The sequence below is a fragment of the Megascapheus bottae genome, chromosome 6 (assembly GCF_031878675.1).
Source record: "Megascapheus bottae isolate mThoBot1 chromosome 6, mThoBot2.hap1, whole genome shotgun sequence".
In the NCBI taxonomy this organism is placed as follows: Eukaryota; Metazoa; Chordata; class Mammalia; order Rodentia; family Geomyidae; genus Megascapheus; species Megascapheus bottae.
Genome location: NC_143514.1, coordinates 14,526,974 through 14,539,563, shown reverse-complemented (window position 1 = coordinate 14,539,563; position 12,590 = coordinate 14,526,974). Strand labels below are relative to the sequence as shown.

Below are 12,590 nucleotides of genomic sequence, written 5' to 3'. Positions count from 1 at the left end.
CTTTTTGGGGGGGTTCTTCTTTAATTTAGCAAATTTTCAGAGAGACTCCCCCACATCTCTTTTCCAAGAGAAAAAAAAATGTGTCATTCAGAATGCCAGAATGAATATCCACCCATGTAAAGGTGGAATATAATCATATTACAGTCTCTTTGCAAAAAGAATAGCATCTATACAACCCATGGTATTCTACAGTCTCTGGAAACAGCAAGGGCTGTGGGTGGCTGAATGTGTAGGTGTGTGGATTTCTGAGTATATACATATCTGTGTGTGTGTGTGTGTCACTATACTCATATGCTCATAAATCTTTTCTTGTTCAGTAACAGAGGAGCAATTAACTTTAAAAATGGTTCCTTGTGATATGATTCCTAACAAGAAATAAATTCTGTTCAAATAGGGTCTTCCCGGTCCACAAGGTCCAATTGGTCCTCCTGGTGAAAAAGTAAGTTACTGCACTTCGTTACTCTAATAACCACTGAAGGACAGGTGTGGGTCTTGTCCTTATTAAGATATCCAAATAGCAGAATACATAAAACAGTGATCCGGAGTTAAGCCAGGAGAATATGCTGTAGATGTAGATACAATTCATTCATTTATTTTAACCTGCAAATGACCAACTTTTTGCAAATTAATATGTGGCAAGCTTTCAAATGTGACTCAGCCAGGGCTATTCATTTTAGAAACATATTGGTATGAGGGTATATTTTCCCCTTTATTTTATTACTTCCTTTATTCCTCTTCATTAAAAAATGTAGCTGTGTTCACTTACAACAAAGAATTTACTCTTAGATCAAATTGAGGGAAAATTGTGACGTTCTCATTGTCATTGATTGTGCCTTGTGTATGAATGGTAGATGATGTACTTATTGGTAACATAATGTGAATTAAAAGAAGAGTACTTCTCTGATTACAGAGGTCTTTTTCTCAGAATTCTATTCCATATTCTGGGGCTAGCATTTCCTGTTTTAATATTAAAACAGAATAGTTATCCATCTTTTTTTTTTGCCAGTCCTGGACTTGAGCACAGGGCCTGAGCACTGTCCTTGGACTTTCTCAAGGCTAGAGCTCTACCACTTGAGCCTCAGCACCACTTCTGGCTTTTTTCTATGTATGTGGTACCGAGGAATCGAACCCGGGTCTTCATGCATGCTAGGCAAGCACTTTAACCACTAGGCCAAACTCCCGGCCCGTTATCCATCTTGAATGCCACTTTTTTTCTTACTTCTATGGTTATCTATGAACATACCATTTTTATTTTTCTATATTTTTATTGCTAACTTCTCCATTGAAGTAGCATTGGTGAACCACATGAATTCACTTCTCTTAAATGATTTTCACTATATTTCTAGTCCTATCACCATACAAAATTTTGGAATAGTTATATCACTCTTGAAAGAAGGAATCCTTGTTCCCATTTGCTGTTTACAGCCCCCAGAGTAAGACAACGACTAATTTGCAGTCTGCCTGTACATATTATTTCTGGATGTTTCCTGTGAACAGATGAATGAATTTAATCAATGAGTTTAGTCAATGAACAGAGGACTTTTAGGTCTTTCTTTTATTTGATATGATGTTTTATGTTTATCCATGTTGAAGCGTCTGTCCATGTTTATTGCTTCATTTTGTTTAAAAGTTCTATTCACTTGCTCTGCAGTTATGGCAGACAATATACTTTGTATCCATCAATCAGAAAATGGCACTGTTGTGAATATTTGCATTCAAATATTTTCATGGCCATATTCATTTCTTTTGTTAGGTACTTGGAAGTGCTAGTCACAGAGAAAATGCATGTTTAACATTTTGAGACGTATATACATCATTATCCTAAGTGGTAGCATGATTGTTTTCCTTTCTCCACCAGCAGCAATACAGAGGGAGTTTCTTCTTGCCCCCAGTCACACTTCTTAGTGCCTTCCTTACTAAAATCTTTGTTAGTGTGAAATGATATTACACTTTGGTTTCAAATTGCATTTTCTCATCCATAGCCATTTTTATATCTTCTCTTCTACATTTCCTATTCATACTGTGAGTAATATTTGAATTAGGTTACTTATTGTTTAATGGGGTTAAAGGAGTTATTGAATTAGCCATGAAAGTGCTTTCAAGCCCCAGTCCTGGGGCTTGAACTCAGGGCCTGAGTGCTGCCCTTGGGACTTCTCAAGGCTAGTAGTGCTCTACCAGTTGAGCCACAACACCACTTGCTTTTTCTATGAGTGTGGTCCTGAGGAATCAAATCCAGGACTTCCTGCCTGCTAGGTAAGCACTCTACCACAAGGCTAAGCTCCTGGCCCCTGAAGAACTTCCTTTTTTTCATATATTTTTATTGTGATTAATATTCACCAGATAGAAGGTGCATTACTTCACAAACATTGATACCCTTTCTCATGTTTTGGTTCCCATTTCCCCCCACACACACCCCAGTCCCTCATCTTGCTGTCCTCCCTTCCTTATCCTATTTCAAATAACCAAATAAACATATATACAATGTATCAGATAACAAGGTAAAATACTGTAACAATATGAGATAACCAAGGGACAGCAAAAGAGATGAGAGATAAGTACATTAAGGACTACAATCACTCATTATATGGCTTTTATAGTTTCTGTATCATTGCAGTAAAGCCTTGTTATTTCAGTATACCCTAATTATTATACACCTTAGTTTCTAAAGATGATTTTAAACCTCTAGGCACATGCTCTGACAGTGATCTGCACACTTATATTTACTTTTTAATATAGAATTAATGTAAGATGTGTACCATATCTGTGTACTTTCGACTAACAATATTATTCTGAGCTAATTTTATCTCATGAATATATATTTATATATATACTCATATTTTTATTACACTCAGTATAAAATTACATATGAAACACATAACTCAAAATTTATAGTGCTTTTTCTTCATGTAGTCTCTGGATTATAAAGAAAGATTTTGCTACCTGGGTATTAGTTTCTCATGCCTATAAGCCTATCTACTCAGGAGTCTGAGATCTGAGGATCATTGTTCAAAGCCAACCTAGCCAATAAACTATTTTAAGAAATCTATAAATGGAGCTATAGCTTATGTGTTAGACTGCAAATCTTGAGCAAAACAAACAAACAAACAAACAAACAAAACCTCAGGGAGAATGCCCAATCCCTGAGTTTAAACCCTGGCTGCAGGGGAGAAGGAATATTTGCTTTTAGGGAACATTGGCATATTTGAATTCCCTTTCTTGAACCAATAGTGAAATACAGGGATTATAAACTTCTCATGTCAACAAGAGAGTTGTATTACATAGCTGCTTCTGGCTGATTAAGTTCAACTTGTGAATTCAAAGCAATGAGAAAGAAGAGGCACTCAAGAATATCAGAGAAACATATTTTGTTCATATTACATTTGTAATATTTCACATTGAATATGTATTAAAATGTAAATATTAGCATGTTTATTTATCATATATCTATTTATTCTCAGTCAAATTTTGTTTCTGAAAAATAGGAAAAGCTAATTTTAAGACTTTCATAATATTACATACTATTTAACTATATGATCAATATCATACATATGAAATTTTTATGTTTTGTTTGGCATTATTACAGCTCAATTTCTATTTTGTCTATGAAAATTTCTAAAAGGTTAAAGGTTAAGTCAGTAATTTACGCTGGATACATCAATTATATATATATATATATATATATTTTTTATAAGTGCCTTCCTTTCACCTTCCCACATTCTGGCCTATCTCTTTTATTTTATTTTATTTTATTTTTTTATTGTAATTAGTAAAAGGGTTACATGATATTTGCCAGATAGAAGGTGCATTAATTCACATACATTGATACCCTTTCACATGTCTTGGTACCCATTTCCCTCCCCCCCACACCCCCCACAATTGTATTTTTTCTAACATTTTTGATGTATATACTAGATCCATCCTATGATGTATGACTTAGACTCTATATTCTTCATTTATTACTTGTGCTTTTCAGATAACAAATGGTCACTGTATGAGTTTAGTGCGAAACTACAGGACACAAAATAAATGCCTGCTAAAAGGAAAGTCTTTGAAAACAAGAATGTTGGTCTAGGTTTATTCAAACTGGCTCTGTCACATAAGCATGATGTTATTTCACAGGATTCATTGCGACAAATTGGTTAAAGGTATATAAAATCACTTTACACTGTGCATGGAAACATTCCATACATTTAAATCCTTTTATTAAAACTAAACTTATGACATTTATTCATCTTTTTTCTCACCTATCCCGGGGAAAGAGCACGAAGTTGTAAAGCAGACAAAAACAGTTTGCTATCATAGAATTCATTCTCAGAGAGATAGATTGATATCAATTTTATTGAAAAATCATGTTATAAGATTTCTAATATTTCTAAATGACTCTTAATATATATCACCCCACATAAAACCCATACAGTATTTATTGCTCACGAAGGCAATGACATAGAAGTATCACACAACTAGTCCTGTATTTCTGCATCATTTTGTTTTGAAGACACAAGACCAGTGTCTTGAGAATAAAAGTTAATTTCCATGACAAACAACTGACACAAAGGACTTAGTGCTGTGCAATAATTATTAATCACCCAATATTCACTTTCTTGACTTGAGTATGACTTTGCAGACTGATGCAGGGAAGGAAAAAAGTCACTTGAATGAAATGCAGTTAAATTCAGCTACAGAAATCTAGATTTCCATCTTGAAGTTTACTTTTAATGTGTGTACTCTGTGGTGACTTAATTGGTGCTCTTCTCTACAACTCTAAAGCATGGCAGTATGCATGCATAAAGTGCTAATTCTGAAACCTCTCTGAAAATGGAAAAGCTCTAAATGGTGCTTAGTATTTGAGCTCACTGGTTTATCTCTGCATTTTCAATTATTTCTCAGTCATGGCTAATCAATTGGCCAGTAAACAATAATGATACTGTCAGCAAAATGGCTGTTTTTCTATAAAGAGTGGGTATTCTTCTTTCAATAGGGTTTCTTACATGTTCCAAACTTAGTAAGTGCTGAAATAAATGACAATCAAAACTCTCCGTGGTAAAGTAGGGAGTAATAAGATGAATACATTTTATTTGTTATTGACATACTATATTACATTATTTTTGCATCAGTTTTAATTATATTCTATTAGTAACTATTGCAAAATAAGTTTACATAATAAATTATTTTAACAATTACTGGAATTTCATCACTATTACCATGGAATTGTAGACACATGTTTCCTAACAAAAAGGATGCAGTATGCATCTTTTCATCATTGTATGGATATTGCAAGGCATTTTCACACAAACTTTGAAGCCATTGTTCAACTACTTCTGTGGCCTCCTAGTTTAATTGATATTTGGTATCCTGGTGCTAGTGTCTTACACCTTTAATCTTAGCTACTCAGGATGCTGAGACCTGTACATCATAGTTGTATGCTATTCCCTGAAGAAAGTCTGCAAAATTCTATCTTTAATTACTTAGGAAAATGCTAAATTGGTAATGTGGCTCAGATGGTAGACTACCAGCCATGAGCCAGAAAAGCAGGGTAAGAACACAAGACTCTGAGTTCAAGCTTTAGTATCAGTACTCACACACACAGGCGTGCACGCATACACACATACACAAACGCAGATGTGGTAAATGGATGTGTGAAGTAACTGCCAGAATAATATAACATACTATTTAACAGTCAACTTTTCAATAAGTACAGTTTTACTCTATAAGGAGTATAAAATGTATAGTACTGTCAATATACAAATGAATATTTATTAGGTTTCTCTAAAATTATATGTTATCTGTATTGTATATGCAACAGTGTCTTGCAGCTAGAAGCATAGTCTGTTTGTGTAAAGTAACCAGAAACACCTGTAACTAGTTCTCCCTACTCCATTAATTGACTGCTATATTGCTAAGGAATATGAGGTTTCCCATGGAACCATAGTCATATATGTGGGTCATCATTTCCCAAAGCATGACTACAGGGCTCATGGCTGTTTTTGAATTAGCACATATTAACACTGTTGCTAATTCATCTATTACATGTTCAGTGTTTAACTCATTAACATTTCAAGTCATTGGATTTCTGATATATTTTTCTTGCTTATTTTTAATTCAAATCAATTTAGTATGGGATTTTAAAATTAAGATTTTTTTTATTTTAAAGGGACACATTTATGACTACCTAATCAGATTAAAACCTAGCACATTTTTGACAAAATTAAAGTCGGTATTCATTTTAACTTTACATTCCCTTTCTTCTACATGAATCATTTTCTACATAAAATAACAAATAGCGCTCACAGATAAAATCATCTATGCTAAGTTAAATGTTATATTCCTATGCATAATGTAAAACTCTCTGTTACATTCTTTTCTATTTGATTAGGGACCCCAGGGGAAACCAGGGCTTGCTGGACTTCCTGGAGCTGATGGGCCTCCGGTGAGTCATAATAACAGTCCTGAGAATGTTATCTAGTGTCTTCAGAAAGTGATTTTTCGTATTTTTAGAAATGATTCTATGTAGACATTCATGAAGTAGACTGTGACAGTATCTAAACCTTGATCTCTCTAAAATACTATTCCACCGTGTCACATCTGCATGGCAAAAATTTCAGTCGGCCCACCACAATGACCTTTAGATAAACTTATACTGGAGTGGCAGAATAGACTTTTCCGTAGACTAATAGTTTTTTCTTTCCTCATAATTCATGAATCACGAGGACCTAGTTCAGGTCCATTCACAGTTTTATCAACATGTGCTCAGTGCCCATGCCTCTCTTCTTCCACTTATGTTTTTCCCTCATCCTTTTCAGCTGTTTGCTAGACCTGGATGAAAATTGTATGTGCCCCTAAATTGTGTTTACATCTATTTCACAAAAGTATTTTAGTCTGTGGAAAAATACCAGCATCGGTCCCTTTCCTACACATGGAAGTCAATCATGAAACTATCTGCCCTTGCTTTTGAAAGAATTGGTATGTCATATTATTCTGGCAGCAACTTCACACATACATTTACCACATTGGTAGTTGTATTGTTTTCCTCTTCAATATATGTAGGCAGAGTTATGTGTCACAATACAAAATTCCTCATCCTCCTTCAGCTTGTTGAGTGTGATTGTAATTCAGCCATGTGTATTTACTGATGCTACCTCAGTAATGCAATTATTAACACTAGCAGCATTTAAGATCTTGTTGTGTGCTTACATTTCCCATCTAAATGCTTTTCTTGTCTTTTGAAGATAGCAAGCCCTCCACGATGTGCAAAATGACATATTTTAAAAATACATATGCTTCTGAAATGAAATTGATAATGAAGAATGCATATTATCTCATATGAAAGTGATTTTTATCCAAACTATCTCAAATACATTGCATATTCAATGAAATTTATACCAACCAAACTTAGATTTATTACATTTTCTTTCTAATTACAATAATTTCTAATACCTTTCTGAGCTGGAAAACATGAAAGCACTTATTTAAAATACTTTGAAAAAGTTTAAAAAATGACTTTCAATAGATTTGAACAAAAAATAGAGGAAGAAATTTATACTAATATCAACCATCATTACCATTACATTTTAATAATATCTATCTTTGTTAAATATAGGGTCATCCAGGAAAAGAAGGCCAGTCTGGGGAAAAGGGTGCTCTGGTAGGTTGCAAAGTATTCATGTAATTGTCTGTCAACATGGCTCCAAGAAAGGAATGTCTGTATTTATTCTCTATCATGTGCTTTCTTTGCTGACCAAGGAATGTAAATATTAAGAAATGAGCGCCAGCAAGTATTTTGTCACTCTTTGTGAATTATGTTTTTTTTACTAAACGGTTATTTCTATAGTTTTATAAATCAGGTCTCAGTCATTTTTCATGTCATCAACAGACATGTCTTGTGTAATTTTAATTTTATATTTATATATTTACATAGACTATAGTCTCCATTTTATGAAAGTTATTCTTGTCCTCATGACATATGCTCATCATATGCGGCATATGGGTAATTTGTAATTGTATTCATAATGAGACTGAATAATAATTACTGAATATTATTATTAAATCATTTATGTCATCCCATTTTTATCTCCATGGGTTAGTTTTTCTACCATTTAACTAAAAAGGCATTAATTTTTAAAAGCAATAATTATCAAAATATCTCAAGGAGGCATCCAAAAAAACCCTGAAGGGTTTTGGAGTAGAGTAGTATGGTACAATCATTTTTGTTTAGATATGCTACTTTAGTGTTATAAACACAACACTGATAATACTCTTATTACAGAAGTTCTAAATTTTGCTTTGTGTATTTAAGTTATGCTAACTTATGCTTTATTTCTTCCAGTCCTCCCAGATAATGAAGTCAATTATAGGAATTGTTGGCTTAGGTTTTTTTGTTTTGTTTTGTTTTGTTGCCAGTCGTCGGGCTTGAAAGTCCTTGGACTTTCTCAAGGCTAGTGCTCCGCCCCTTGAGCCACAGCACCACTTTTAGCTTTTTTTTTTTTTTTTATGTATGTAGTACCAAGGAATCAAACCTGGGCCTTTGTGCATGCTAAGCAAGCACTTTACCATTAGGCCAAACTCCACACCTGGGTGTTTTTTGTTGTTGTTGTTTGTTTGTTTGTTTGTTTGCCAGTCTTGGGCTTGAGCTCGGGACCTAAGCACTGTCCTTGGGTTTTCTCAAGACTAGAGCTCTACCACTTGAGCCTCAGCATCAATTCCCACTTTTTTTAATTTTTTTATTTTTTTATTGTTGGGTAATGTATAGAGGGGTTACAGTTACATTTGCCAGATTATAGGTACATTACTTCTCACACACTGATACCCCTTCTCATGTTCTTGTCCCCATTTCCTTCCCCCGAACCCCCTCCCAATAATCTTGTTTTCCCCCCTTCTATTCCTATTTTAAATAAATTTTTTATTCCCGCTTTTTCTATGTATGTGGTACTGAGGAATTGAGCCCGGGTCTTTATGCATGCTAGGCAAGCACTCTACCACTAGGCCAAACTCCTGGCCCCTGGCTGTGTTTTTAATGATGAGAATGCTACAAACATACATTTTTCTATTAGCAAATACTGATTCTGTTGTTTAACTTATAGTTATTTATGGTAGACATTATATACAATGAACTTTGTATTAAAACCTTGCTGTTACATACAAATGCCATTAATGTACATATATATTATTAATTGTTTAAATGTTTCATTGGAATGGTAATTTTGTCACTATAATGAATCAGTTCCATTAATGTATGACTATATTTTCTACTACTATATAACAAAATGTTGCATGCTAGGGACTGTATGAGGAAAAGAGATTACTTAGCTTGTACTCTGGGGATTTTCCAAGATAGAGTGATCCCACAGTGTGGCCCCTGCTGAGGGCCCCTGTGCCTCATCATAGAATGTCCATTTTCATAAAGTGGGTGCAGTGTGAGAGAGATGGAGGGATCAAATGATGAAGCCAAAGCTCTCATGAAAAGATGAGAGCTACTTGCCTACTTTTACAGTTCCAGTGAGCACAGACAGCATTAGCCTCTACCAAGAGCAGAATTACATCTGTCCCTCACAGTGAGCAACCTGATCTATTACCAGTCCTACACCCTTCAATGATCCCATCACCTCTCTTAGCTTTGCTCTAGGGAGTCTGAGCCTCTATTTCATAAACTCTTTGTGTCATAGTCAGACCTTATTCAATCCAAGGCATGGACGGATCTTAATTTTAGCTTGGGTATTTGCTGCAGTGATTTTAGAGTGGGTATGCAAGTTGCATGGTTTGTTGATTATAGCTGGCTACAACAACACGTGATAAACTAATCAAGACATATTGCCAAAGGTCAGTAGCAGGGAAAAAATACCATATGTATTTGTAGGACTATGTTGTCAATGTGCATATATCTGAATTGCAGCAAATTCTTTGCAGGGCCCACCTGGTCCACAAGGTCCTGTTGGTTACCCTGGTCCCCGAGGAGTGAAGGTAAACGTTCCACTCTTCCTACCTTATTCAATTTCAGCATGATATGCCTAAACACTTAATACTTTTCATTTTCTCCCTAGGGAGCAGATGGTGTTAGGGGGCTCAAGGGCTCGAAAGGCGAAAAGGTACACTTATCATTGTTAAGATATCATTCCTACTATTCCTAATATAAAACATTGCACACTTATTCAACTTATAATTTCTTTCTGAAATAGAAAGAGTGAATATTTATGAGGCAGACAGTAGAAGTCTAGTTTTGTAGCCTGTATTCTAGGAAAAAAGATTTTAAAGGTAATTTTTTGTGTGTCCTACAGTGAAGAATAAACTGTAAGGCAGAAGCAAATGTTTGTGGGGTACATAGAATTAGTCCTATTCCCATGCTTTCTTGAACTTTTAGTAAATCATATATATGGGTTGCCTCATGAATGGCTTTGCTAGTATTTAGACAGCGGAATATGTCTTCTTTATTCTATACCAAAGTCCCCCAAACTTTAAATGTATTGTAAAGTATCAAGTTGAAAGTCCTCAAAGTCAATTGGAAGTCATGCTATATAATATTACATACAAAGTGAAAGAGTTGTGAGATGGGAAGTACATGAAAAATAGGCAGAGGTAAGTGAAAATTCACATCGCTGGGTGTTATTAAAAAGTTTATCTCATGTTTATTAATCACTACAGTTTTTAAGGTCAGGAGATTATTGGCCAACAGAGACTCAAGTTGTTTACGATTCTTTTATATGGAACACAAGTACACTGTTATCTAATAAGTGCTAGAGGCATACTTTTACAATTAGTGAGTATTTGGGGCAGACATCATGGCGAGGTCAATTTTAGGAGGAAAAATTAAGGTGAGAGAAACCTTCATAGAAGGAACAGAAGCTGAGACTTTGAGCAAAAGTAACTCACCAGATATGTGGAGAAGGGACAGGACTTACACAACACACTGTTGTGAAGGACATACAAGGAGTCCTATTTTTATCTACAAGTCAATCCCCAGTCTTGTGTGAAGAAGGAGGAGTAATTCAAGATGAATGACTGAAAAAGCATAAAAGGCTAGATCATGGTTTGGGCCGGGGCCCTTTATATTCAGTCTTACCAGTTTGGAAGTATTGAGACCTTTTAAAGCAAAAGCTGACTCAATCAGATCTTGAGATCTGGAGGGTTGTTTGGGTAATGTATAGTTATGGAGATGTGTGTGTGTGTCTGTCCTGCCTAGTTTTGTTTTCATACCTGGCCTCTCAAATCCTAACCTCCAATTCCTCATGTAATAGCCATTTCATTCTAGGAAGCAAAACACCAATCCTCTTTCAACATTTCTGTGATTCACTCCTGACCTGACCACTACCATCATGAATGTGCTAATCTCTATTTCCCCATTCTGGTACCACAATTACAGCCAAGGCTTTACTTCTTCTTTTTTTTGTTTTTTTTGTAATTGGTAAAGTCAAATAATCACAATACTTTGCGATGTTTAGACAACAGCAATACTCATGGTCACTTATATTATTCAATATATAACTGATTGTCTTTTAGGAATTTAATGTTTTCTTGAAATTAAAAAATAATCATGTTGATCCTGAAACTTTTATATTTCAGTGGGAATTACAGCAAGTATCTTTATACATACCTATAGAAATTTAAGTATTTATACTTAACTGATACTTGAGTGTTATATATTTTATAGTACTCAATTATTATTACTATATACCTTATAATACTTATGTATTAGTAAAGTATAAATATTTACAGAAATGCTATAAGTATTTTTCTCTACTTTGCCAGTAGATATCTGTTTCCAGCACTGTTGCTGGACAAATAATATTGCCAGGAACAGTCTCAATGTAGAAAATATTTTATTTACAAAGATCCAACCTGATAAAAGATAGAGTTTGGAGTACAAGGTAAACAAGAAGGCATTTATCTAAAAACTAAATTAGAAAATGGAAAAAAATACAAGCTGAAGTATAAACTAGGGAACTAATGGTAACAAATATTTTCTTGGCTAAGGTTTTATAATCTCCTAAATTGATTTTGAAGTTATTTTAAGTATTTACATTTTTTCTTTACTTAAGTAGTATCAGATAAATGTTATGAGGGAAAGATTATTTTCTCCTTGAGATAAAGGAGCCATCACTGCCATATTAGACTAATTCCATGGTTTACATGGAAAAAAAATCTGGTGATGAAAGGAAGGGAAAAGAGATGGAAAAGATGGAAACAGACTTTGCTCTAGGCTTCCTATGGCTTAAAACAACTTTTCCCTAACAGCACTTATACACAGATATGCTTTAGACACTGCCAAATGACTGACAAAACTCTTGTTTATTCCACTTTTTTTTAGGGTGAAGATGGCTTTCCAGGATTCAAAGGTGACATGGGTCTTAAAGGTGACAGAGTAAGTAACAAGAAAATCTGTACTGACACCTAAAACTATGTATTTATATAAGCTTTTCTCATTTTGAGTACAGCCAACTTTGGTGATGTAAAATGTTCATATTACCAGAGAATTTGGCCACTTAAGTGTTTATGTGAAGATCAGTGATTACAATTTTTGGGGAGATGATAGCCTTTCAGTGGTTTTCTAGAAGAAAGAAAGGTTTTTAAGGATCCTACTTTCCTTTCAATAAAGTAATGGC

At 34.5% G+C, this 12,590-nt stretch overlaps 1 protein-coding gene across 2 annotated transcripts in view; it reads left to right on the top strand.

The window, feature by feature from the left end:
• The window catches only part of Col11a1 (collagen type XI alpha 1 chain), a 179,037-nt gene that overhangs the window by 75,379 nt on the left and 91,068 nt on the right, over window positions 1–12,590 (top strand). For both annotated transcript variants that reach the window (XM_090333682.1, XM_090333683.1), the window contains 6 exons: window positions 395–439; window positions 6,374–6,427; window positions 7,598–7,642; window positions 9,901–9,954; window positions 10,035–10,079; window positions 12,296–12,349. In XM_090333682.1, the coding sequence (XP_090189808.1) occupies window positions 395–439; window positions 6,374–6,427; window positions 7,598–7,642; window positions 9,901–9,954; window positions 10,035–10,079; window positions 12,296–12,349 (297 nt within the window). The remainder of the gene's footprint in view (window positions 1–394; window positions 440–6,373; window positions 6,428–7,597; window positions 7,643–9,900; window positions 9,955–10,034; window positions 10,080–12,295; window positions 12,350–12,590) is intronic.